Genomic DNA, 27,515 nt, shown 5'->3' with positions numbered 1-27,515 from the left:
CTTCCTTGAAAGAGAAAAACAGCTTTCCTTATAGCTATGTTTGCATCCTGCTCACCCCAGCAGTCCTCCTTGTAACATCCCTCACCACTGATGTTACAGGCATACGTGGGGCCATGATGTTCTCACCACTGAAGTCCGCAGCTCTCTCTTGCTGACATTTGTGTGCTATGTTGTGGGGATGCAGACACAGTTTCTCATCTTGTGCAGGAAATGATCCTACCCACTGAGCACACCCCTGTTCCCCGGAGCTAGCACTTAGAATACATTCTCATCTACGTACCAATTTCCATAAAAATATTTGAAATCAATTTAAAATCATATAAAGACTTTTCATAAGATGTTCCTGCATAATAAAATAAATACAACAGAAATTAAATTAAAACATTGTAATAGAAAGTTTGTTTTTTATTCATTATGATACCATAAATACATTAGCTGTTGTAGCAGTGTAGGTCTTATGAAGAGGACACAGATATGGTGCTATTGATTGATGGAGACTCATAGGACAGTTACATGTGATGAGGAACTGCTATGTAGACACAAACTTTGGGAATATCGCCAGACATTTGAAAAGGTTTTTAATTAAATTCTGTTGGGAATGATGACTTTTATTTCTTATAGCAATTGAACTTGCAGTTCCACAGAAAAGGAAAGGAACATTGGAGTCCAAAAGCAATATTTATGACAGTGGGTAGACTGTCAAATGTCATTCTGTGCTCAGAGTGCTGTACACTTTCAATCACTATCTAGGCTGCCTCTGAGGCTCTCTGGTTCTCTGCATTTTATCACCATCCAAAATGCTTCATCCAATAAGAAAAATAAAAGTTTTCATGAAAGAACTAGTTGGGGAGTTTTATTGAGGAAATGTAAATAATAGATCAAGGAAAGGTCTCAATAGCCTATGTTTTATAATTTTGAAGTTATTTAGTTTAAAATCAGGTTGTCTAAGAGTCACTAGAGTGTATAGTTGAGGAAAAGATGCTTTAAATGAACATTACCTAAGACCAAATAGTTGCAAAATACTGTGAATATTCACAGTTTCAGGTGGCTTTTTGGAACAGATGGGAAAAGGAACAAAATGAGAATTACAATTAATCAGGGAAGTGCAAATATGAGAGACTTCTTCAGGAGGGGAAGGGAAGTGAATACAGAGGGTGGAAAGAAGGCAAGGGGAATTGAAAGATATAAGTGATCTGACAGGGAAATAGAAAAGGGGAGATGAGAGAGAGAGAGAGAGTGTGTGTGTTTTAATGAACGTTTCTCATCTGAGTGATGGTGTTCCTTCTAAGAGCCAAAGAACACCTAACAAAAACCCCAAATCCAGACTTGAGAACCCCTTTCCTAAGTTTTTGGCCAGAACTAAAGACTCCTAAAACATATAGCCATTGCTGCTGCCCTTGATTAACCATGAGAAATAGAAGGTAAATCAGTCATGCTGTAGATACTGTACACTTCCAAAACATGGCCCAAGATACCCGAGATGAAACTGACCTGAAGACCTTTTCCCCAAGGACTAGTTTTTATGGTACCAGAAGATGCCATAAAAGCTTTCAAAGGAGGGGAGCAACCAGCAGTCTTATTTAGCTATGATGACTATGAACCACATCAATAACCAGCATGGCATGATAATGCTAAGAGTTCAGTGATGGCACAAATACCTTGATGGTAACCAATAACTCTCCAGTTCGACCTAATACCTGCTCAATAAAACTATGCCTGATACTGAAAACCTAGTTAAGTGCTCACTGATAGTAAAGTCATGATTACTGGGGGAGAATCTACAACCACTAATTTCTAAACCAACACAACCCCTAGCAATCATCTATACTTCTTTTTCCTCATGCACATAGATGTGTGTACTCTTCACCCCTCATCATGGAAACTTCTCTTTTTAACAGACAAAGATAACTATAGAAAACCATAACCAATCCAAATGCAGAATTCTGGAGCCCAGTCCAAATGGATATATCTACAAAACACTCCAGTATCTAAGGCTTATGAGATACTACAGAAGAGGACATTGAAAGTTTGCAAAAGCCAGAAGATCAGGGTATCTGCTGTGAGGCTGTATCTTTTAGCCACACCAGAAACTATACCTATAAAGACTCACCAACATGACTGCCCCAAAGTGCACTAAACAAGGAGAACACCAGTGAACATGCCAAACTGGATAGGAAAAGTCCGTGAGACCTCAACCCTAGATGAGTAAAGCCAGGAGCAGAAGTGGTCTTTCCCAGGGAAGAACACACAAATTGGATATCTAGTGCTAAATGGCCAGCCCTGAAAACATACATGCAAGTAATGTTACACAGACTCACCAAGTTATATTGGGGGAATATATGTATATACAAATACATGTATGTATACAACAATGATTGATGAAAAAAGAGGCCATGAATTTTAAGGAGAATAGGAGGGGAATATGGGAGGATTTGGATAGAGGAAAGGGAAGGAAGAAATTTAATTAAATCACAATCTCAAAAATAAACAACAAAAGAATGTTTGCTTTATGTTTGGGATGACCTTGATTGCAGACTGTGGCTTACAAAGCCAGGTTGATGGAAAATAATATGTCTATAAACATGTACAGGGTTATACTTACATCACAAATAAATTACAAATTTGCATGAGCATATTCACATACTTTTTACATGTGTGCATATAATACAGTGGTAATGACAACCTAGTATCACCACTGGAAGCCTTGCTTGGCTACAAAAGATGACCAGCTCAGACTCCTTATCCTTCATTACTGAGAGTCCTTACCAAGGTCACCCTCATAGATTCCAGGAAGTTTCCTCTGTACTGAGTTTTCACCCCTCAGTTCTTCCCAATTTCAGTGGTCTTTCTCTGTACTCCCAGCCTCAACCCCTACCTAATCCCTCCCACTCCAGCCCCCACTGGCCCCCAGAACACATACAAAATTATTCTATTTCCCATTCCAAAGGAGGTCCTCCTAAAGCTCCTCTTTACCTAACCTCTCTGGGTCGTGGATTGTAGCTTGATTATAGAATATGTGGTCAATTTTGGAGAAAGTTCCCTGAGGTGCTGAGAATGTATAGTCTTTTGTATTTGGGTTGAATATTCTGTAAATGTCTGTTAGATTCATTTGGTTTATAACATCAGTTAGCTCCAGAATCTCTGTGTTTAGTTTTTGTCTGGATGACCTATCCATTAGTAAGAGTGGAACACTGAAGTTTCCCACTATCAGTGTGTGAGGTCAATATGGGGTTTAAGCTGTTGTGCTTGTTTTACAAAGGTGCATGCCCTTTGGTTTAGAGCATAGATGTTAAGAATTGAAATGTCATCTTGGTGGATTTTTTTTTCTTTGATGAATATGTAGTGCCCTTCCCCAACTCTTTTGAGTAATTTTGGTTTGCAGTCTATCTTGTCAGATATTATAATGGCTCCATCAACTTACTTGATATGTCCACTTCCTTGCAGTATCTTTTTTCAATATTTTACCCTGAGGCAGTGTCTATATCCTTGATGTTGAAGTGTGTTTCCTATATGCAGCAAAAGAATGAATCCTGTTTTAGTATTCATTCTTCTAGTCTGTGTCTTTTTTATTATGGAGGTGAATCCATTGATATTGAGAAATATCAGTCACCAATGATTGCTGATCCCTGTTATTTGGTTGGTGATGGTGGTAGTGATGGTGGTGGTGGTGGTGGTAGTAGTGATGTGTATGTGTGTGCTTTGCGTCTTTTGACTTTTCTGGTGTGAGATTATTTATTTCCTGTGTTTTCATAACTATAAATTAACTTTGTTGGGTTGGAGTTTTCCTTCTAGCACCTCTTAGGGATTTTTTTTTGTTGTTTTTTTGGTTTTTTTTAGATAAATACTGCTTAAATTTGCATCATAGCATATCTTGTTTTCTCCATCTATGTTGATAGAGAGTTTTGCTGGGTACAGTAGTCTGGGCTGGCATCTGTGGTCTTCTAGATTCTGTAGAACATCTGTGTAGGCACTTTTGGGTTTTAGAATCAAAGGTCCAGGAATCTACTATGATATTGCCTCTTCTTTAAAAAAAATGGAAAGGGGGAGGAATAAAGTGGGAAGGAGTAGGGCAAGGGAGTAGATATGGGAAGAAGGTGGGGTAGAGCTGTGATGAATGTGATCAAAATGAGTTGAATAGGATTATCAAAGAATCAATAAAGCTTTTGTTGAACTATACAATGCTTGTGGAGATGGTACAAGTGGAAAATTTCTTGGAAAAGAAGTATGAAGATCTGAGTTGAGATTCCCAACAGCCATTGAAAAAGATGTATGGGTGTGGCAGGGTGGTGCATAATTTCAATCCCAGCACTTTGGAGGCAGAGGTAGGCTGATCTCTGTGAGTTCAAGACTAGCCTGGGCTACAGTTCAGGTTCCAGGACAGCCATAGCTGTTACAGAGAAACTCTGCCTGGAAAAAGCCTAACTAACTAACTAACTAACTAATTAACTATCTAACTAACTAACTAACTAACTAACTAGAATTAAATAAAAAGATGTATGGAATGGAGGCCTGTAATTAATAGCAATGTTGAAGAGGAAGCTCTAGAAGAATCCTGGGCTTTCTATCTAGCTAGTGTAACCAGTCTGTGAGCTCCAGGTTCAGTGAAAGATAATGACACAAAAAGAAGTTTGAAGAAGTGCTTGAAGAAGACAATTGACTTCCATAGCATATACACACATGTATAAGCTCACCACCCAAAATAAAACACAGATATGAACACAAACACACAAATATTTCCTTCTTGGTAAGGCAACGAAAAATAAGGACAATTAACATTTTCTTTTTGCAAGGGTGTCTCACTTTGAAATCCACTAGAATGGTGATGTGGGATGCTGACCCACTTTTCTTTCTCAGAATCATACATTTACTCATACAAGGCTGTATATGAACCAAGCCTGTCTTGTCTTGCTTGTTGACACATGACCCCAGGACAACATCCACTGTTGTGAATGAATTCTACCCCTGCCCTATGGGGTAAACTGGGTCTGGTGGAACAGAGAGTAGAGAAGGTCTGCTGTCAGCATACCTGGTCATCTGGCAGACATGGTCTGTGACTGACCAAGGGACATCTGCCTGAGTTGGGGGCTGGGACACAATGATGAAGAGACGTGGGAATGCAAGTGGGGATGATCTTTAGGATCCACAGGAGGTATGGACCGGGAGGAAGGGAATCTGCAGCTGGTGTTGTGTTGTAGCACTCGGGGAAACCCTGAGGATTGGGTTTGGAGTAACAGAAAGAGTGGAGAAGGTCCATGAGCAGTCTAATTGGGCTTCTGGCAGTTATTGTCTGTGTGTCCTCCAAGTTATCTTATTGGGATTTTGAGTTTTTCAATTTCATCTTCATTTAACCTTGAGTCTTCTTCAACATTCCTCTCTTTTAATTGAATTCAGTATTCAATAAAATATCAGTATTCAAAGAATTATCTTCTTCATTTCATTCAGCTGTATATTTTCATTTTTGGGGGGGGTCACTACTCAAGCATTTATTGTTCTCCTCTTGGAGTTCAGTGAAATGTTTGTTTGTGCCTTTTTAAATTATCTAAATCTTTGATAAAAATTTATGATTATTCTATTTCTTGGTGCTCATAGGTAGTTCTCATTAAAGAATACTTCTATAAGATTAATGGGTTCAACAAGAGGAATGTTGTCTTGGCCACTCATGTTGTTTTTGATTTTGCAAAACTTCCTTCTTTGGTTGTGTGTCTAATGTGATAATCTGGCCTCCCTACATTGGGCAAGTTCATGAATTGCATGGCCTGAACTGGGGAAAGTAAGGCTGGTAGACAAGCAATTTAGTTGGACCAGGAAAAGGTGTCTCTCAAACCATTGCCTGGAGCCAGGCCTGTAGATGCAGAGATGGCATTGGGCATGGAGAAGGCAGTAGAGAAAAGGAGCGACTTGATAGTCAAAGACAGCTTTTGAAGAGATCATGTTTGAAGCCCACCTCTCTGAAGCTAAACCTGTGCGTGTAGAGATTGCTACAGTCAGGGTGGAATTGGAGGAGATGGGAAGATGTATAGGAAAGGCAAGAAGAAGCTACTTACCCAGCAGGGGTGCCTTAGTAACAAGGGGGATTCTTAGGCCATAGTCCTGGAACTAGGCTCATGGATTTGCAGATAGTGGGGAGGAGGGAGAGTGATGGCAAAGGGAAGAAGGGAATTATCAGGAAAGGGGGTTAACACTCGAGGAGGGTTCATGCCCACAGGTCTAGAACTAGGCTTGTAGGATTTTTACACAGTGATTATTTTGGGGAAGGGCAAGGAAGGGGAAGATGTTTACTATGTTCTGTTACACCTCTGTAAACCTCATGCCATGAATCAGAATAAAACTAATGAAATTAAATAGAACAGAATAGAAAGTGAGAGGTGAATGAGCTTCTATTGCATAAATATTCGTACTTGCAAAATAATGTTACTTAATACAAACAAAAAAAGTTGACAATGCAGATAAGAGAAATTCAGCATATATTCAAGGTCTTAACATAAAAGGCACAATGAAAACAGAGTAACCAGAACTTTTATAAAGAGCAAGTAAAAGACTGTATTCAACAAGATAATAGTAACTATAAAATACATTTGTTAAATTTTGTATGAAATAATATTTGAGGTCAGACCAAAGCTACCAATCACAAAATTCATACAAAGGTTAACTCACCTATCACAAGATTTTCAGTTTTGTTTGAGAGGGAAAACCTGACACTGTCACTTATAAAAAAAATAAGTAGCTTCATAATAATTCAAACCTGTGATAATAAAAGCATCTGTAGAGATGTAGCAGATAAAGTGTATAGGCAAATGCTTCAATGCTTATTCCTATGTACATATATGGAAAGAGTTCAACGTTATGTTGTAAATTTTAACAAAAATAGAATATGGCCATTGGGATAATATAGAAGAGAGAAAAAGACTGAGCTTACATGTTTTATCATGTTCCTACTTATATATGCTGTGTGCATGTGAATGCATATGCATGCCATGGTTTGAGTGTGTGTATAGGACAAAAGACCTGTGGTAGTCAGTTCTTTCATTCTGCCAAATGGGCCTCCATAAGTCATTCAGTAAAGGCATGCACCCTTACCAGATGAACCATTCCACTGTCCTGAATTGAGTGTTTTTATTCAGGTTTTTTTTTTTTTCAAATAAGCACATAAAATGTAGAATGAAAACTAGTAAAATAAAATGTCACTTGGGCAAGCTCTTTTGGAAGTATCTAGTTCTTGTTCTTGGGCAGGAGTCATAAAGCCTGAGAACCAGGTTCTCATGACTGAGAGCTCAAAGTGTGTCAGAAACTATTGAGATAATAGCAGAGTGACTCAGTAACAGCTTGGAGCACTCCAGTTGATTTCCCACTAGCTGAGGAATAATATCTATTATGTAAACTGTGAAAATGTGTTAATTTCCAGGAATTTATAGTGATCATTTTCAAAATGGTAATGATGCTCATATATATTAATAGAACCAATTTATTCCAAAAGTTGGAAAAAAAACTTGATATACTCTGTTTTTCTAGATATGTTGTATGTATTTTATACCTGCAAAGATTTCCTCATTGGGTAAGTAGATATTTAAATATTTAAAGAGAAAGGAGAAGGGGAAGGAGGGAAGAAGGGAGAGAGGGGAAGAGGAGAAGGGGGAAGAGGAGAGGGGGAGGAGATGGAAGCAGGGAAAAGGCATGAGAAGAGGGCAGGGAAGGGATGAAGGAGGGGGAGGGGAGAGAAGCAACAGGAAGAGAGGGGAGGGAGGGGAGGAGAAAAGTAAGAAGCAAGGGAAAAGGAGGAAGAAATAATTTATCACTATAAAAATAGATGGAAAATATAAAAGAAAATTTACTCTGTGATTCAATGAGGGACAGCATAAGGGAAATTCTAGACTGTCTTCACAGAGATGAGAACCACAATAAAGAGCAATTGCTAAAAGGAAACATGTCTTCCAACTTCATAAGGAAGACTGTCTTCTAAGCAGAGTCCCACTGCATCTGTCCCAGTGCTCGCCCACAGACCCCATTTCCAGTGGTGCATTTACTTCCTCAAAGACTGACTCAAACGTGCATTTTGTGTCTCATGTTACTTAATAACCAAGTCCCATTAAAATAGAGATTATATTGTTGCATCATTTTCCATTTACTTTCCTCCATCCAAACCCTCCAGTGTACCTCAGACTGCTATCTTTCAACTTCAGATCCTCTTTTTTCATTAATAGTTGTCACATTATTTGCTATCCATCTATCCATCTATCATTCTATCTATCTATCTATCTATCTATCTATCTATCTATCATCTATCTATGTATCATCTGTCTATCTACTATCTTTCTCTCTCTCTTTCTCTATCTATCTATCTATCTATCTATCTATCTATCTATCTACCTATCTATCTACCTATCTATCTAATCTATTTATCACCTATCCATCCACCCACTTATCATCTATCATCCATCAATGAATTGCTCAATCTATTGATTGATTTATCACCTGTATCTACATACATGTGTGAAAACTGTGACTATATAGTCTTAAGTATATAATATAACCTTCTTAGTCTCTCTCTCTCTCTCTCTCTCTCTCTCTCTCTCTCTCTCTCTCTCTGTCTGTGTGTGTGTGTGTGTGTGTGTGTGTGTGTGTGTGTATACATATAATTTTTTTTTAGAGCTGACCATTTGGTTCTTGGTAACCAACTGATATCTTCTTCTGTGGAGAAGATTATCTCTTCTGTTCTCAACATTCCTTATTTTCTTGTAGTTCTTTGTAGAGGGCCGAAGCATTTAAAGATAATCTCTATTTCCTCAGCTTTCAAGCATCTAGAGAAAAGGCACTATTGATTCCAACTTTTAGATGCTTAGTTAGTCAGTAAGAGACAAATATCAAAAGCTTAGTAAGTCAGCAGTACAGTTTGTTCAATTCTTTTTCTTTTCTGGTGAATAGCTGATTTTGTTTATATATTTAGAGTTTTCTGCTCTATCAGGCTTTAATGACATCTAAATGTTTTTAAAATTATGAACATATCAATTACTTTCATTTGAATTTGTGAAGATGTTATGATTCATAACAACGAATAGACAAAAATTATATCATGGAGGAGAAAATAATGGATGACTTAATGGATGTATTTGGGAGTTGCAGTATCATATATGATGGAAAATAATCAAATGAAGAAAATCAAAACACATAGAAATGCCACTGTAATTGAATCATTTTGAAGCACAAACTGATAAAACTTACATGTATACCATGGTTCAGAAAATGTGAGAGTAAAAATGACTAATATTCAATATGAAAATATTCTTATTAGAGAATAAATATTTTGAATGAGTACATATTGAAATACAATCTCTTGAAAGAGCAAATGTCAAATTGAAAGTCAAGTTGAGCCATGAAGATTTTCTTCCACTGTTGGAGTTGCTCATGATAAGATTATAAATATAAGTTTTTTTTCTTGAAATTTTAAGATCTTAAATTGGAAAACATGCCAATGATAGTAAATGTATTCTATCATTGCTAATAACAACTGTATTCCAAAATTCATTAGATATATGTTAGGTATATATTGAAAACTATGGCTAGATTTCAATACTTCACCAGGTCTAGAACTTATTCCTAAGAATTTCAAGCAGATTTTAACAGAATTTACTTATTATGAATTAATTTATTCAAATGTCCTTAGGCTTTTATAAATTGATTAACTCTTTTTACATTTGACAAGTTTCTCTTGTGTATGCTTTTAGAAAAGGGCATTTTCAACTTTAAATCAATTGTCCAAAAAGATAGTCCTTGTTTTCATCTCTTTTTCATGGTTCGTTTCATCACATTTATTACTTCCTTATTTCTCAGACTGTAAATAAAAGGGTTTAATAAAGGAATTACTAGGGTGTAAAAAATAGCAACAGGCATGTCTTTATCTCCTTCATTGACTGAATGGGGTTGAGCATACATGAAGAGAAGAGACCCATAGAATATTGACACAGACAGAAAGTGGGATGCACAAGTTGATAAGGCTTTGCCTCTACCGTCATTAGATTTCATTGTGAATATAGTGACAAGGATGTAAAGATAAGACACTAGAACTATGGTAATAGTAAAGATTTGAATTGACCCTGCCAAAATAAATAATATCAGCTCATTGATATGTGGATCAATACAGGAGATTCTGTATAATGGAAGGACATCACAAAAGAAGTGCTTGATTACATTAGACCTGCAGAAAGTTAACCTCAACAAAAGCCCCACTTCAATCATAGGATGCAGGTTTCCTGCTATGTAGGCTCCTGTGGTCATCTGAAGGCAGAGCTTCTTGGACATCATGGTGTGGTACTGCAGTGGGTTGCATATGGCCACATAGCGGTCATAGGCCATTGCTGCCAGAAGGAAGCAGTCTGTAGTTTCAGCAAGACAGAGAAAATAGAACTGTACCATGCATTCATAGAGAGAAATCTTTCTGTCCATGGAAAAGAAATTCTGTAGCATCTTGGGAGTGATGGCACAAGAGCAGCAGGAATCCATGAGAGCCAAGTTGCCCAGGAAGATGTACATGGGTGTGTGAAGACGGCGTTCCATGTAGATCAAGGCCACCAGCCCGAGATTTCCCACCATGGTGATCAGATAGATGGCAGAGAACACCAGGAACAGGAGGATCTTCAGGTTGGGGTGATCTGAGAATCCCACCAGGATGAACTCATTTGCAACAGAGTAGTTGTTCTCAGCCATCTCACCTTGTCTGTTGCCACTGTAATTACAAAGATATAAAAATGTGATGCTGAGAATATAATTTTCCTTATGTTTTCTTTTTATAAAAGTGAAATTTCTTCCTTGTGCACCTGGTACTGCCTCTGGAATGCAGCAAACTATGCTTCTTGAGAGTATTTTATCCTCTGCAGTGTTGGCATGCATCATCTCCAAATTTAACTCACAATTTTAGGTATACTTTTATTATTGCAAACTCAAACATTTTTAAATTTGAAAAGGTTTTTCTTTATGCATATATAAGTATATCATAAAAATTTAGGGCACACATATTTGACTTATTGTTCCAAAATACTTTTGATGCTAGGTGTGTTAAAGATCATTGAAATAAATTTAGAATAAAATTATAAATGTGTTTTTATTTAACTGAAACTTTTAAATGTATCCATCAGGAAGAAAAATGTTTTTTGATAACATATTATCAATATATTAAATTTATTTTTATAAATTGCACAAAGATTATGAAGGACTAATGAATGTTTAGTTATCTTTAAATAAAATTACCCAAAAGTTAAAGAAATGACACTTTTCTCTAAACACTGAGTGTGTTTACGCTATTATTCCCATTGAGGTTTTGAAATATTTAGTACCTCTCCCTGCTTTGTAAAGCTAGTTTGCATGTGATGTCGTCTACAGTTGTGCCTGACTTGTCTACCACTGAACTGCTCTTCCGAGTCCTTTACTTTTAAAAAGAGAACTTTGAATTTTGGGACAACCTCATTGCTATCCCTTCTTTCCCTGAACCCTCTCTGAAGCTCAGATAAACTTTCAATCTTTAATCCTCCTGCTTCAGTTCCCTAAAGAGCAGAGATTACCGCATTGACAAAGCTCACATTCTTGAACATAATCTACATTGCTTTATTTTTCTATTTGTATTTCTATTTGTATTACTATACTGGAAGCCTTTTGAGCTTAGGTGTGTTCTACTTCTGTAAAACATGTTATCAAACATTTTGAAGAGAGATACAATTCTTTACATTCCTGACTTCAACCTGATGACCTGGGAGGGGTGATTTTTCTTTCAGTATCCTAAAGCATTTTTTATCACTTCTTTGTTTTTGCATAGGTGCTATTGTGAGGAAGTATCTACAAAGTAAATCTTGATGTCACTATCCTATGAAAAACATTATCTTAAAAATTTTAAACTTGATTCTCTAAAACCTGAGCCAAGTCTTATGCTGCCTGCAAAGCACAAAGTTCACCTTGTATGCAAAGAGGTACAAAACAGCTAGAATACAAAATAGAATGAAATATAAAAGTTTTGGAACTATAAGGCCATCTTGTTCAAGACCACCTTGGAAACCTATAACAGATATTTAAATACTACACGAAAAAGCATCTTTAATATACTTTTCAAAAACATTTGAAGTAATTAGCTATGGTAAGTGTGTTAAAAAAAAATCATTTTCCTCTGAGGACACCTTGTCTTTTGAAGGAGATAGAGTGAGAAGGAGGCAGGAAGGCTACATGGTTAAGGCTACAGCCAAGGCTAGGCTTTGATGGAGGAGTGCTGAGGTTGCCATAAACATGTGGGGGCTCCTCCCAAGCTGCAGTGTCTCAGAAGGTGATGGTGATGAGGAAGGCATGCCATGGATGCCATGCAGTTTGCCATTAGGTCTAACAATTTCCATACTGTGATTGCTCCATCTCCTCGGGTGATTCATTTCTGCAGCGACATACACACAGTAGGTTTTGCTCAGATATTGAAAATAGTACATGTAGCAGCCTGAATGGGGTCTTGTGCATACAGAGCACCCCACTTCTCAGCATCAGTGATCTCAATGAGATCCCCATTCTGAACATGAACTACAAAGCCGAACTCTGCAAGATGAAAGCCAGGACATCTCCAAACCTCACCTTCAAAGGAGTGGGTGGTTGCATGGCAGGCACAGCCTGGACAAAATGTCTGCAAACTCTTATTCTCAGAGTTTTGACAGCCATGCTCACTGATGGGTATGAATATTTAACAAAAGTTTGGCAGTGAGCTAGTCTTGCCCTGTGCTTTCTCCGAAGCTTACTGAGCCTGGTGCTTGGAATCCCAGCTGGGAACAGACCTTTTGCACAGATTTATGGCTTTCCCAGGCACCTGGAGCATCAGGCTGGGCAGTCAGACTAGAATAGGGCCAAGAAAAAGCATTGTTCATCTGCCCTAGCTGGGTAAGTCTTATGAAACTGCATTTGTTCTTTATAAAAATGTGAATGTTGAATTTATTTTTTAAATAATAGTAAAAATACATTTTAAAAAATAAAAATGGAAAAAAATGCACAGTAAACAGCATGTGTGTGTGCACGCATGCACTCACGTGTGTGTGTGTGTGTGTGTGTGTGTGTGTGTGTGTGTGTGTGTGTGTGAAATGACTGCACTTTTTCCTGAGGTTGTTTATTTTTATCTCTTTGGCTTGGCTGGCTGGTTTGTGATCCTATTTTATTCTAACCAAAAGTAAGATTTTAAATGGGACCAGAAATTCCTAAGTTCTTATTCACCCACTCGCCAACCCTGATTCAGCTGTGTGGAAAGTTCTTTACCTGCTGACAAGGCAGAACCCTTGGCATCCATGAAGATTCTGCAGCCCAGGATCCCTGCCAGTATCAGGCATCAGATGTGTTTGGCACTAGGGCACCTGGCAGTCAGCAAGGCTTCGCAGCCAGAGAACCAGGATGATAGTTAAGTTTTTGCCTGTGATCGCAAGAATAAGGGTCTTCCTTCTCCCTCCCTGGGGAGGACTGTCTCACCCTTCACTTTCAGTCCAGGGGCTGGGGCTCAGGAGCCAGGTATGAGAATCTGCCCATGCCCCACACCTCTGCCCATGTCCCTGCCTTCTGCTGATGCTTTCTAAGAAAGTCTTCCTCTTGCTAGTCCAGTCAGAGCTCAGAAGTGGAGGAGTATTCAATGGAGAGTATAACTGTGAGGCAAAATGTCTTGGTTGTACCTTTAGATTTGTATTTAAATAGCAAACACAACAGGAAACAAACTTGTGACTTATTTGTCATCATAAAATTAAAGCAAAAAATTAAAATGCTAAAAAACATTAACTAGAAACGTTTTGATTTTCTACTTCCTTAGGAAACTATGCCCCCTAAGTTGTGCCATGGCAGGTTAGAGCCTCAAGGATGGATTAATTTCTTTTATTTTTAAACCTTAAAGATAAAAGTTTTAAATTCTAAAATTTTGCATTGAAATTTAGTTTCGTTTTAGACTGCTACTAGCTCTGAATACTTCCTGATTCAGTGGGACACACGCACTGAAAAATGTATTTATGTAACTCTGCCCCACATGGCTTTGTTGTCTAGTAACCAAAACACTGAGAGAAGCAAACGAAATTCATTTGCTCAAGAGCATTTTATATGACATGGCTGAGTCATTATGGAAAAGTACTTTAACATATGCCTGAATTATTTAGGGGATTAATTTGCAACCTTAGCTAAGTATTTTGGGATTCTACTTTCTCATCATAAGCTGAGGTGGATTACAGTATTGTACTTCAACTTGGTTCCACGTATCTTTGAGTTTTGTGATGGGCTACATACTCAAGAGAGGGGTCAAAATCTAGGAGAGAAATGAACATTTATTTAACAATCAGTAAAAAAAGGAAACATTTGGCATGCAGATATTTAAGGTAAAAAGTTCTCTTACCTGGATTTCACTGAGGAGCACTTTCTGAAAGTGCATATTTGCCTTACAGTCAAGGCAGTACTTAATAATAGGTGTGTACCTGGATCTCACAACTAATGAGATGGGAGAAAGCAAGATCACAGGCTACCCACAGGTAATACCAGCGGTCTACCTTGTACTGCAAACTTAAAGCTTTCTGTCAAATCCTAAGAGTATTTCCCAGCACTGACATCAGTATTTTTCTGTAGAGAATTTAAGTCCTAACAAATATGAACTTTTTGAAATTAATTAAAACTGCCCAATGAGAACGTGGTCTTACTAAAGTAAGCTTGAAAACTATCTTGCCAGTTTGGGTGCAATTTACCGAATACTTCAAATTCTACTCCCTGATGGTGCACACAACTAAAATAGATAGGAAATAGTCGCGAGTGAGTTTACTCCTTTAAGGGAGGATATAAAATTAATATAAGTTATGAAGATAATTAGCACTAGACAGGATATATGGCCCAGCAGCAAGGGTGCTGCCCAAGTATGAGGATCTGAGTTCAAATCTCCAGAACCCAAATTGAAAAGGTAATACTGGTGTTTGGGTGAGGAATGCAGACAGGAGGCTTTGTTAGATCTTTTTGGACCTCAGCACAGCTCCAGGTTATATGAAAGACTTTTTGTTGAGCACATAAGATGGAGTGTGATAGACAAGGACAACCAAGATGCTCCTCTGTCCTCTGTGTGAATGTATGAATGTATGTGTTCACATACTCCCATACACTTACGTAGATATACACCAAACACATATATCATACACATGCAATCCTGCTACTCTTTGATCTTAAGATGCACTATGCCATGAAATCTTGCCCCAGTATTTGAATTTTTCTTTCCGCATGTGTGTGTGTGTGTGTGTGTGTGTGTGTGTGTGTGTGTGTGTCTGTGAGCACATGCACACGTGTGCTCAAAAACATCTTTTCTACTTAGTAAGGTATGGGTTTCTTTTTTCTTTCTTTTTGTTTGTTTGTTTATTTATTTATTTTACATCCTGACTGAAGTTTCCCATTCCTCCTTTCCTCCCAATCTCTCCCCACCACCTCCCCTCAGCCTCCTCCCCCACCTCCACTCCTCCTTACTTTCTAATAAGAAAAGGGCAGGCCTTACATAGATAGATATGGATAAGCCACAGCTTTTATGTTTCTCAGAACTGCAATTCTGTATTAAATAACTGTAAGTCAGGAGTGAGTCATTAGTTGCTTGGTGGCTCTTTGCAGGAAAGGGATCTAAACCTTTAAAATATGTGCATTGCCTTGATAACTTAAATAGAATCTGGATACCTGAAAGGATGTTGTGTAGAAGGGGCACTGGGAACACACGTGTTGGGGAGAAGAGTTTGGGACGTAGGAATAATTTGAGTAAGAAGCTCACAATGCAGTCGAGAAAGATGTATAAGATGCTGTCTCCTGCACAATTAAGAACATGATGTACAAGGAGATAAACATCTTGTATAGGGATAGCTGCAGAGATAGAGATACACAGAGAGATACAGAGACAGGCACACGTATATACACACATGCATAAAAATCAATAAAGAAATGTTGATGACAATATTAGGAAAAAAGAAAAAAGAGAAATGAAACAAGGTAAGGAGAAAAAAGAATACGGGGAAAAGGCATTAAAACAACAGGGAAATTATAAACACAATTACAAAAAATTAAGATACTTCTTGAAAAAGTGAACTTAGCTAACTCCACGTGGTAGGAGAGGCCATGGATCTTAGAGACGAGCCTACTACTGGCTCTTGCACAGGCGCATATAATTTCTAACTGCATTCTAAATGCTGATCCTTATATCCACAGATCAGTGGAACTCCCACCCATCATCAAAAAGCTCCTTTTCCTGGAGTTGTTAAAATGCAGAGATCAAAATTAACCATGGGATGCCCATGCCTAATGAATTCATTAGTAACACAACCCTTCCGTCTAAGCCTCAGGAAATGTCAAAAGGAATAGGATGATTGTTAGAGTCAAAGGACCAGGAATCTCCTGAGATAGTCTTTTTTACAACATAATGCAAAGGGAGAGGAATAAAGTGGGAAGGAATCAGGAAAGGAGGTAGATATGGGAGGTACATGGGGCAGAGCTGTGGTGAATATGATCAAAATAAGTTGAATAGAATTATCAAAGAATTAGTAAAATGGTGGAGATGTTTCAAGTTGAAAAATTCTTGGCAAAGAAGTATGAAGATTTGAGCTCAGAAGCCCCACATCCATTCAAAGAGCTGTATGGGACAGAGAATGCCAGTAATTAATATTGCAGATATCAACTGCAGTGCTAGAGAGTCACCTATAGAAGGATCTTTGGGCTTGCTGTCTAGCTAGTCTAGCCAATCTGCAAGTTCCAGGTTCAGTGATAGATCCTGACATAAGCATAAAGGGAAGAAGTGTTGAAGAAGACATCTGACTTCCACATGCATGTGTGCAGATGTGTAAGCTCAGCCCACCACCTACAAAACACAGAAACGAACACAAACAGGCAAATCTTTCCTTCCTGGTAAGGGAATGAAAAATTAGGACATTTTGTTTTTTTCACAAGTGTCTCACTTTGAAATACCCTACAACAGGGATGTTGGACGCTGACTCACTTTTCTTCCTCAGAATTATACATTTACCCATATAAGGTTGCATATGAACTGAGCCTGTCTTGCCTTGCTTGTTGACACATAACTCAACACAGTGCCCACTGTTGTGATGGACTTCTACCAGTGATCTCCAGTGCCCTATGGGCCAAATATTGGATATTTCCTCCAACAAGAGGCACTATGACTGTGTATGAATGGTTGTGTGGGTCATCTGAGGAACAGCTTCTTTTCTACTTAATGTTTCTGACACTCTGAATTGGGTAATCCATCCAAAGTAATCTTCAGTAAGTATGTGAGACATGGGCACAGTGTAGTCCTGATGGTTCTGCTCATGTTGATCTCTGCCAAAGCCCCCACTTACAGCCACACAGTTGATCTCCCACTCCTTTCAGAAACACTGGCTACTAATCTCAAACAGGTATACCTCCCATTTGCAAGTATTTTTGCATCTATATTCATAAGGGAAATTAGTCCTTTATCTTTCATTGTTGAGTCTTTATGTGGTTTGTGTGTCAATAAGTGTGGACTCAAAATTTTTGGCAATATTCATTCTGTTTTTATTTTGGGGAATAATTTGAGGAATATTGGTATTAACACTTCTTTGAAAGACAAGTAGAATTTTGCACTAAAACCAACTGGCCCTGGGCCTTTTTTGGTTGGGAGACCTTTAATGACTACTTCTATTTCACTAGAGGTGATAAGTCTATTTATATTATTTATATTGTTTATTTTATTTTGATTTAACTGGTAAGTGGTATCTATGGAGAAATGTGTCCTTATTTTTCAGATTATTCCAATTTTGTGGATTATAGGTTTTCAAATTAAAAGTATGTCCTTATGATTCTCTAGATTTTCTCTGTGTCTGTTTTTGTGTCTCCCTTTTCATTTCTGATTTATTTGTCTATCTTTTTGATTTTTCAGTGAGCCAACTCCTTGTTTCATTGATTCTTTTTATCATTCTCTTTGGTACTATTTTATTGATTTCAGCTCTCAGTTTGATTATTTCTTGCCATCTACTCCTCTAAGTTGTGTTTATTTCTATTCTAGAACTTTTGGATGTGTTATTAAGTTGCTAGTACAAAATCGCACCAATTTTTTTTTAATGTAGCCACTTAGTATGAACTTTCCTCTTAGCATCTCTTTCATTGCATCCATAAGTTTGAGTATGCTATGTATTCATTTACATTTTCTTCAAGTAAATCCTATTTTTTCATTCTGTATTGACCCATTTTCTTTTTTATTATTATTACATTTGTGTTTTAATTTTACACATCAGCCATGGGTTCCCCTGTCCTCCCCCTTCCCAACTCCACCCACACCTCCCTCCCAGCCCCTCCCCTCCATTCCCACCTCCTCCAGTGCCAAGACTCCCCTGGGGATTCATTTAAACTTGGTGGATTCAGTACAGGCAGGTCCAGTACCCTTCTTCCAGGCTGAGCAAAGTGTCCCTATGTGAGCCCAAGGTTGCAAACAGCCAGCTCATGTACTAAGGACAGGTCCTGGTCTCACAGCATGGATGCTACCCAAACAGATCAAGCTATTCAATTGTCTCATTTATCCAGAGGGCCTAATCCAGCTGGGAGCTCCACTGCCTTTGGTTCATAATTCATGTGCTTCCATTCGTTTGGCTATTTGTCTCTGTGCTTTTTCCAATCTTGGTCTCAACAATTCACGCTCTTACAATCCCTCCTCTTTCTTGACTATTGGACTCTTGGAGCTCCACCTGGGGCCTGGCCAAGGATCTCTGCATCCACTTCCATCAGTTATTGGATGAAAGTTCCAGCATGACTGTTAAGGTATTTGGCCATCTGATCACCAGACTAGGTCAGATCAGGCTTTCTCTCCACCATTGCCAGCTGTCTACAGAGGATGTATCATTGTGGATTTCTGGGGACCTCTCCAGCACTCTACCTATTCCTGTTGTCATGTGGTCTTCATTTATCATAGTCTGTTATTCCTCGTTCTCCCTTTCTGTTCTTGATCCAGCTGGGATGTCCTGTTCCCCTAAGCTTTCTTTCCCTCAAACCTTTCCCTTCATTACTCCCACTGTCATCCAGGTTGTTCATGTATATCTCATCCATTTCTCTGTCATTGGGTGATTCCTGGGTCTTTCCTAGGGTTCCATTTTCTAGGTAGCCTCCCTGGAGTTGTGTAGCAGTCTAGTCATCTTTGTTTTACATCTAGTATCCTCCTATGAGTGAGTACATACCATGTTTATCCTTCTGAGTCTGGATTACCTCACTCAGGATGATTTTTTCTAGATCCATCCATTTGCCTGCAAACCTCATGATGTCATTGTTTTTCTCTGCTGAGAAGTACTCCATTGTGTATATGTACCATATTTTCTTTATCCATTCTTCAGTTGAAGGGCATCTAGGTTGTTTCCAGGTTCTGGCTATTACAAACAGTGCTGATATGAACATAGCTGAGCAAATGCCCTTGTGGTATGATTGAGCATTCCTTGGGTATATGCCCAAGAGTGCTATAGCTGTCTTGGGGGAGTTGGATTCCCAATTTTCTAAGGAAGCGCCATATTGATTTCCAAAGTGGCTGTGCAAGCTTGCATTCCCACCAGCAGTGGAGGAGAGTTCCCCTTGCTCCACATCCTCTCCAGCATAAGCTGTCTTCTGAGTTTTTGATCTTAGCCACTCTGACAGGTGTAAGGTGGCATTTCAGAGTCCTTTTGATTTGCATTTCCCAGATAATTAGGAATGTTGAGCAATTCCTTAAATGTCTTTCAGTCATTTGAGCTTCCTCTGTTGAGGATTCTCTGTTTAGTTCTATAGCCCATTTCTTAATTGGACTGTTGGGCATTTTGATGTCTAATTTCTTGAGTTCTTTATATATTCTGGATATCAGCCCTCTGTCAGATGTGGGGATGGTGAAGACCTTTTCGCATTCTGTAGGCTGTCACTATGTCTTGTTGACCATGTCCTTTGCTCTACAAAAGCTTCTCAGTTTCAACAGGTCCCATTGATTGATTGTTTCTCTCAGTGTCTGTGCTACTGGTGTTATATTTAGAAAGTGATCTCTGGTGTCAATGCGTTCAAGAGTACTTCCTACTTTTTCTTCTATCAGGTTCAGAGTAACTGGATTTATGTTGAGGTCTTTGATCCACTTGGACTTAAGTTTTGTGCACAGTGACAGATATGGATCTATTTTCAGCCTTCTACACATTGACATCCAGTTTTGCCAGCACCATTTTTTGAAGACACTTTTTTTTTTCCATTGTACATTTTTGGCTTCTTTGTCAAAAATTATATGTTCATAGGAGTGCGGGTTAATGTCAGGGTCTTCTTTTCGATTCCATTGGTCCACCTGTTGGTTTTTATGCCAGTACCAAGCTGCTTTTATTACTGTAGCTCTATAGTAGAATTTGAGGTCAGGGATCATGATACCTCCAGAGGTTGTTTTATTGTATAGGATTCTTTTGTCTATCCTGGGTTTTTTGTTTTTCCATATGAAGTTGAGTATTATTCTTTCCAGATCTGTGAAGAATTGTGTTAGTAATTTGATGGGGATTGCATTGAATCTGTAGATTGCTTTTGGTAAGATTGCCACATTTACTATGTTAATCCTGCCTATCCATGAGCATGGGAGATCTTTATATTTTCTGACATCTTCTTCAATTTCTTTTTTCAGGGACTTAAAGTTCTTGTCATATAGGTCCTTCACATGCTTAGTTAGAGTAACCTCAAGGTATTTTATATCATTTGTGGCTACTGTAAAGGGTGATGTATCTCTGACTTCCTTCTCATTCTGTTTGTCTATTGTATATAGGAGGGCTACTGATTTTTTTGAGTTGATCTTGTATCCTGCTATGGTGCTGAAGGTTTTTATTAGCTCTATCAGTTCCTGGGTTAAATTTTTGGGGTCATTCATGTATACTAACATGTCATCTGCAAATAGGGAAAGCTTGACTTCTTCCTTTCCAATTTGTATCCCCTTAATCTCCTTGTCTTATAGCTCTGGCTAGAACTTCAAGTACTATATTGAATAAGTATGGGGAGAGGGGACAGATTTGTCTGTTCCTGATTTTAGTGGTATTGCTTTGAGTTTCTCTCCATTTAATCTGGTGTTGGCTGTTGGCTTGCTGTAGATTGCCTTTATTATGTTTAGGTATGTTCCCTGTATTCCTGATCTCTCCAAGACCTTTATCATGAAGGGGTGTTGGATTTTGTCAAATGTCTTTTCTGCATCTAGTGAGATTATCATGTGGTTTTTTTTCTTTGAGTTTGTTTATATGGTGTATTACATTGATGGACTTTCGTATGTTGAACCACCCTTGCATCCCTGGGATGAAGCCTACTTGATCATGGTGGATAATTATTTTGATGTGTTCTTGGAGTCTGTTTGCCAGTATTTTATTGCTTATTTTTGCCTCAGTGTTCATGAGGGAGATCGGTCTGTAGTTCTCTTTCTTTGTTGCATCTTTGTTTGGTTTAGAAATCAGGGTAATTGTAGCCTCATAGAAGGAGTTTGGTAATATTCCTTCTGCTTTTATTGTGTGGAACAATTTAAAGAGTATTGGTATTAAGTCTTCTTTGAAGATCTGGTAGAATTTTGCACTGAAACCATCTGGTCCTGGGCTTTTTTTGGTTGGGAGACTTTTAATAACTGAATCTATTTCCTTAGGGGTTATTGTACTATTTAAATGGTTTATCTGGTCTTGATTTAATTTAGGTATGTGGTACCTATCCAGAAAATTATCCATTTCTTTTAGATTTTCCAGTTTTGTGGAGTAGACGTTTTTGAAGTATGACCTGATGGTTCTCTGGATTTTCTCATTGTCTGTTGTTATGTCCCCCTTTTCATTTCTAATTTTGTTAATTTCAATGTTCTCTCTCTGTCTTTTGGTTAGTATGGATAATGGCTTGTCTATCTTGTTGATCTTCTCAAAGTACCAACTCTTTGTTTCATTAATCCTTTGTATTGTTCTCTTTCTTCTATTTTTATTGATTTCAGCTCTCAATTTGATAATTTCCTGGCATCTGTTCCTCCTGGGAGACTTTACTTCTTCCTATTCAAGGGCCCATTTTCATTCAGTAGAAAGTTTTCAGTTTGCATGAATTTGTAAGAATTTGATTGTATATGTTGTTGAAGTCTGGCTTTAATCCATTGTGGTCTGATAGGATGTAGGGAATTATTTCAGTTTTCTTATAATTATTGAGACTTCCTTTGTGTCCAAGTATGTGATCAGTTATGGAGAAATTTCTATGATGTCCTAAAAATAAGTTATATTCTTTTGTGTTTGTGTGACATGTTCTGCAAGTATCTGTTAGATTCATTTGGTTTATAATATCAATTAACTCTAGGATTTGTCTGTTTACTTTTAGTCTGGATGACCTGTCCATTGGTGAGAGTGGAGTATTGAAGTCTCCCACTATCAGTGTGTAAGGATCAACATGTGATTTAAGCTGTAATAGTATTTCTTTTACAAAAGTAGTTGCCCTTTTATTTGGGGTACAGATGTTAATAATGAAATGTCATTCTGGTGGATTTTTCCTCTGGTGAAAATATGCTCTTACACATCTCTTTTGATTAATTTTGATTTGAAGTCTAATTTTTAGATATTAATCTGGCTATACCAGTTTACTTCTTATGTCAATTTTCATGGGATACCTTTTACCAACCCTATACATTGAGGTAATATATATTTTTGATGTTGAGGTATGTTTTTATATGTCACAGAATATGAACACCTTTTTCATCCCCATTCTTCTAATATATATATTTTTAATGGGGAGTTGAGGCCATTGATATTAAGAGGTATCAATGACCAATCATTGTTAGTTCCTATAATTTTGTAGGTTTATGTGGTTCTGCTGGTGGTGGCGGTGTGTGTTTGTGTATCGCTGTGTGTGTTCTCCTTCTTTTAGTTTGCTGGTGTGAGATTTTTTTTTTATTTCCTGTGTTTTCCTAGGTATAGTTAGGCTCCTAGGTTTGGGTTTTTCCTACAAGTCCCTTCTGTTTCGCTGGATCTGTAGATGGATACTGTTTAAACTTGACTTTATCATGGAATATATTATTTCTCAGCCAATAGTAGTTGAATGTTTTGCTGAGTATAATAATATGGGCTTGCATCTGTTGTCTTTTGGAGTCTGTGGTTGAGCAAGGCATGTCTGCTTAAGTAGGGATTGGCACACAGTGGCAAGTGAGAGAGGGAGGCAGGGAGGGAAATCTGTGGTGTCCACAGGAGGTATGGACAGGGAGAGAGAAGGCCACAGCTAGTGATGTGTTGCAGCGTTAGCGGCTCTGGGGGAACAAAGAGAGTAGAGAAGTTCCATGGGTGCCCTATCTGGTCGTCTGGCAGGTGTGACCTCAATATATAATTCATTTCATGCATTATTTTTGATAAATTTAACAAGGTTAGCATATTTCACTCCACCAAAGTAATAAAAGGCTTGATTATTGTCCCCAGGTTACACCCAAACTTGTATATTCTTATTTTGACTTACAATTATTTTACATTTACATACATAATTTGCTTTCTGTCCCTTACAATGTACAAATCACTGGTTTATATAGAGATGATCTCAAACATGTATTCAGAAATTCAACTAAATCTTCCAACAAAAGTATGCAGAATACTATACATGTTCTGTTCCTTTTACTTATGCAGTGAACCGAGAGAGACCATGTAGGTAGGAATGGATGGTGCCTCTCACTTTGAATCTTCCAACCAAAACATAGAATAATATATATTTTACACGTTTTAATTATACAATGAACCCAGAGAGACCCTATAGGAATGAATGGTTGCTGCCTCTCACTTTGAACCTCTTTTAAAATAATAAAATTAACATATACTCAAACTCATATTCTCTTAATTAAACCAGTTGTTTTATATATTGACTGTGGCAAAATATCAGACAAGTGACACATTTTTGAGTATCAAAGGATAATACACATATATTTAAATAAATATTGATGTGTGAATTTAGAAGCCAGGTTCATAGAATTAGAGCAGATCCTTTAATTAAGGGTACTCTGAACCACAGGAAAAGAATAAATAAATCACAGTCTATTTATTACTGTTTCTATCCAGAAAACTCATATTACTGCATATATCTGTAGTTTTCTAAGTTTCACTGATACATTCCATCCATGCCTATTGAACAAGAGATTTCTTGACAGCTCTCTAGACATTTGGCTTATTCATTCATTGCTATGATCCTAATCATTTATCCTATACATTAAGATAAAGAATGTGTTTGCCACAACAAATGCATATTGCATGTTCTATGTTCTTTACTTAATAAATGTGATATAAAGGCTGTTCAAGAGGATTCTTTATGATACAAAGTTTGATATGGTTTAGAAATTTTCACCTAATTTTTGAAAAATTTCATGTGTTGAATTAAACCACCATATAAGAATATTAAAAATGGAGTGAAAATAGTATTTACTATATAGGCACATAAATTGTTAACATGGATATATAAATAATTCATAATTGCTTTTTGTATCAGCATGAAAAAATATTTTTCAACATTCAATTTTTTGGGATTGTTGATAAAATTATTCTATACCTTATAAAGGGATCAAACTATGATTAGAATTTATGAAAATAAACAACAATCAAAACAACACATTTGTGTGTGTATGTATATGAGTTGTGATTTAGCTGTACTGGAATGTTATTTCAATATGTGAGTATCCATGTGTAAAAACTCTTGAGGATGTTTTAAACATGGCTCAGCAGATATAGGTGCTAGTCACCAAGCTCAAGACCTAGATTTTTGTCCTCAGAGTCTACATGGTAGAACTAAATATTTGACTACATTAAGTTGCCTTTTACATGCACATTCTGGTGTATATATCTGCACATAATCTAGAAAAATATAACAATATGTTTTATTTAAATTTTAAAAATAATTTAAAATTTTTTATATAAAATATTTTATCATATCTTCCCCTCCCCAAATACCTCCAGCTCTTCCTCACATCCACTCACCTAACTTTATGTTCTTTCCTTCTTCAAAAGAAAAAAACTAAAATATTTCACAAAAACATGGAGTCTGTTTGTTTTGTACCGCTAATCCTGTTTTGTTTTACAGTTGGGTAATGGCAGGCCACAGGGATGATAGCTGGCTGAGATTGATGATTCTTTTCTGTATAAGCAGCATTTGTAGTGCCTTCTGGTACTATTAATGCTAATCTGTAGGTGTAAAACTTCTAGTTGGGAAACAGCTCAATTTCTCCCTATTCAATGGCATAAGCAAGTGATATCTTTGGCAATAGAGCCTTGAGTCAGATTTTGGAAAGTCATCAATCACAATGGCAGTGTTCTGTAATGTTTAGGGATCTATGCTTCCTCCTTGGCCAATTATTCTTCACAGAAATGGAAAAAAAAAACCCTACTTCATATGGAAACACAAACATACTCATCTAAAAGTATAGCTAAAACAATACTAAATAATAAATGAACTGTAAGAGGTTTCCCAGATTTTTAATTGTATCATGAAGAAATAGATTGACATTGGCATGAAAACAGGCATATTGATCAATAGAATCAAATATAAGATGCAGATATCATTCCATATACCTAAAGGTATCTGGGTTTTGTTTTTTTGTTTTGTTTTTGTTTGATTGTTTGTTTGTTTGTTTTGGCAAAGCAGAAAACAATACACACTGGAAAAAAGATAGTATCTTTAGCAAATGTTGCCGGTTGAACTGGATAGCTGTATGCAGAATGAAAATAAATTCAGTTCCAAAACCCTACATAAAACTGACACAAAATTCTCATGCTCACAGAAGGCTATCAAAAGACAGACTAATTTGATATTGCTGCAAAATGATAAGAAGAAATTTATTGTTCTCAGTTTTATGTAATTAAACTGGTGTGCTTATGTAAAAACAAAAACAAAAACATTGTGTGTACAGTTAAAAAGTGCAATTCATACCCAAAAGTAAAAATGATTGTGAACCAGGTGTTTGAAACAGAGTTTTATGATGGTTAAAACTAAGGCATTTGCAGTGGAAACTGTACCTGTGTGTTTACTAAAGCTGCAGTGAAGGTCAAGTGCAGGAGGATTAAAGACTGCCAGAGCCACCTCAGATTCATCGCATTTTATTCTGAATGAATTTTAAAGTTTGTATACATTTAGAAAACGATTATCACCACCAAATATTTCTTGAATCCACATGGGAATCAAAACTCACAGTTTAAGAAAATGAGACTTGATCATTGACATTAATAAAATCATGTTTGATGAGGTCAGAAAAAGCATACTATCCAGAGTCCTCAAATTATAGGACAGTATATTAGTTTGGCAGAAGTGTGATGGGAAATATATGGTACTATAATTTCTATGGTTAAAATTAGAGTCTCTCACAGTAATACTTAATGGTTTTGAAGTCTGCAGTGCCCCATGGAACCAATTTAGACTCTGCCCAAATCTACTGTGTCCAGCAAAGAAACCCCTTCTTTGCCTCCAGTGAACCCTGAGGCTCTCATGGGAGTTCTGGTTCTTCAGCCCTTCCTTCTATGGAACAGGCAGTCCAGGGTATAAAGGTTCTTGCTTTAAAGGAAAAGCCATACAAAAAAAGTTTGCTGTGCTTAGAGACAAAACTTCCAAACGAATTGTCACAAACAGAATCATCACGCATGGTTCTGTGGTCTGGTAGTACTCTTTCTGCTTCAGAACACTGATGCTTTTTTAAGGACCTCTGCAATTTTTTGCTTGATACAGGTAAGAAACAAATGAGTTTTGTAGTACCCAACATGCTTTCCATGGAAATTTCAGAATGCTTTTAATTCATAATAATTTTTATATACCTGGGTATAAATGAAAATAGCAACAACAAAGAATTACCTGTACATTTTAATTCATGGCCAAATATAAGTGGGCAAAAGATCTAGAATTGTTACCTTTAAGAATGTTTCTTAACATAAATTCTTTATTGATTCTTTGAGAGTTTAATATCAGGCACCCCAATTCCAATTTTTTCTAGCCCTGCCCTTCACTCTTGCAGTATACCCTCCCAAAGGAAATTTTTTTTAAAAAAGAAACAAAATATTCAAACCAAATCAAACAAACAAACAAATAAAACCCTCTATGATCCTCTGCCTTTGCCATCTTTCCAACACTTTTTCATTCTTCTTAGAGGCATTGGGAGCCGTGCTGTGTCACGCCATATACAATCTTTTCATCTTCCAGTAATGACTTCTTGTTGTGAGTCTAGCATTTAACAGCTGGACTACTCTATGTCCAGGCTTGACTCTAATGACTTTTAAGTTCTCCTGAACTAGAGTATTAACTCAGAATTCACTATGAAATCTAATGATCCTCATATGTACAATTATTCTGATAATGTCAATAAAAAGATCGTTTAATAGAGTTCCTTTAGTCATGTTCTTTCATAAGTCTTTTAAGATCAGTTACTTAGAAGTAAAATATTTAAGTTATGTCTTCTACTTATAAAATAATCCTTATATTGTTTCTTTTTATGCTTGCATAATTTATATTATTTATAAATGCATGCAGAATAGACTGCATGAATATATTATGGTTCATTGAGCACTATACCATGATAT

At 37.2% G+C, this 27,515-nt stretch overlaps 1 protein-coding gene across 2 annotated transcripts; it reads right to left on the bottom strand.

Moving 5' to 3' along the window:
* Nucleotides 1-6,932: 6,932 nt before the first annotated feature.
* LOC118594238 (olfactory receptor 5K3-like) lies at nt 6,933-10,698 on the bottom strand. Of its 2 annotated transcripts, XM_036204073.1 has the most exons (2): nt 9,780-10,698; nt 6,933-6,952 (listed from the first exon to the last, which is right to left on the bottom strand). In XM_036204073.1, exons 1-2 carry the CDS (start codon nt 10,696-10,698, stop codon nt 6,933-6,935), a joined length of 939 nt encoding a protein of 312 aa, XP_036059966.1. The 2 variants fall into 2 exon arrangements, with proteins under 2 accessions (XP_036059966.1, XP_036059968.1); XM_036204075.1 differs by lacking the exon at nt 6,933-6,952 and having other exon boundaries at nt 9,772-10,698.
* Nucleotides 10,699-27,515: the final 16,817 nt, after the last annotated feature.

The sequence above is a fragment of the Onychomys torridus genome, chromosome 12 (assembly GCF_903995425.1).
Source record: "Onychomys torridus chromosome 12, mOncTor1.1, whole genome shotgun sequence".
In the NCBI taxonomy this organism is placed as follows: domain Eukaryota; kingdom Metazoa; phylum Chordata; class Mammalia; order Rodentia; family Cricetidae; genus Onychomys; species Onychomys torridus.
Note: the sequence above shows the minus strand (reverse complement) of the source record. Positions and strands in the feature narration are given on the sequence as shown.

Excerpts from the sequence above, each read along its gene's own strand:
- LOC118594238 (XM_036204073.1), bottom strand. The coding sequence starts at position 10,698 with ATGGCTGAGAACAACTACTCTGTTGCAAATGAGTTCATCCTGGTGGGA. Across the intron at positions 6,953-9,779 it reads GATGAAACGAACCATGAAAA|CACACAGCATATATAAGTAG; the intron begins AGAGATGAAAAC and ends TGCATTCACATG.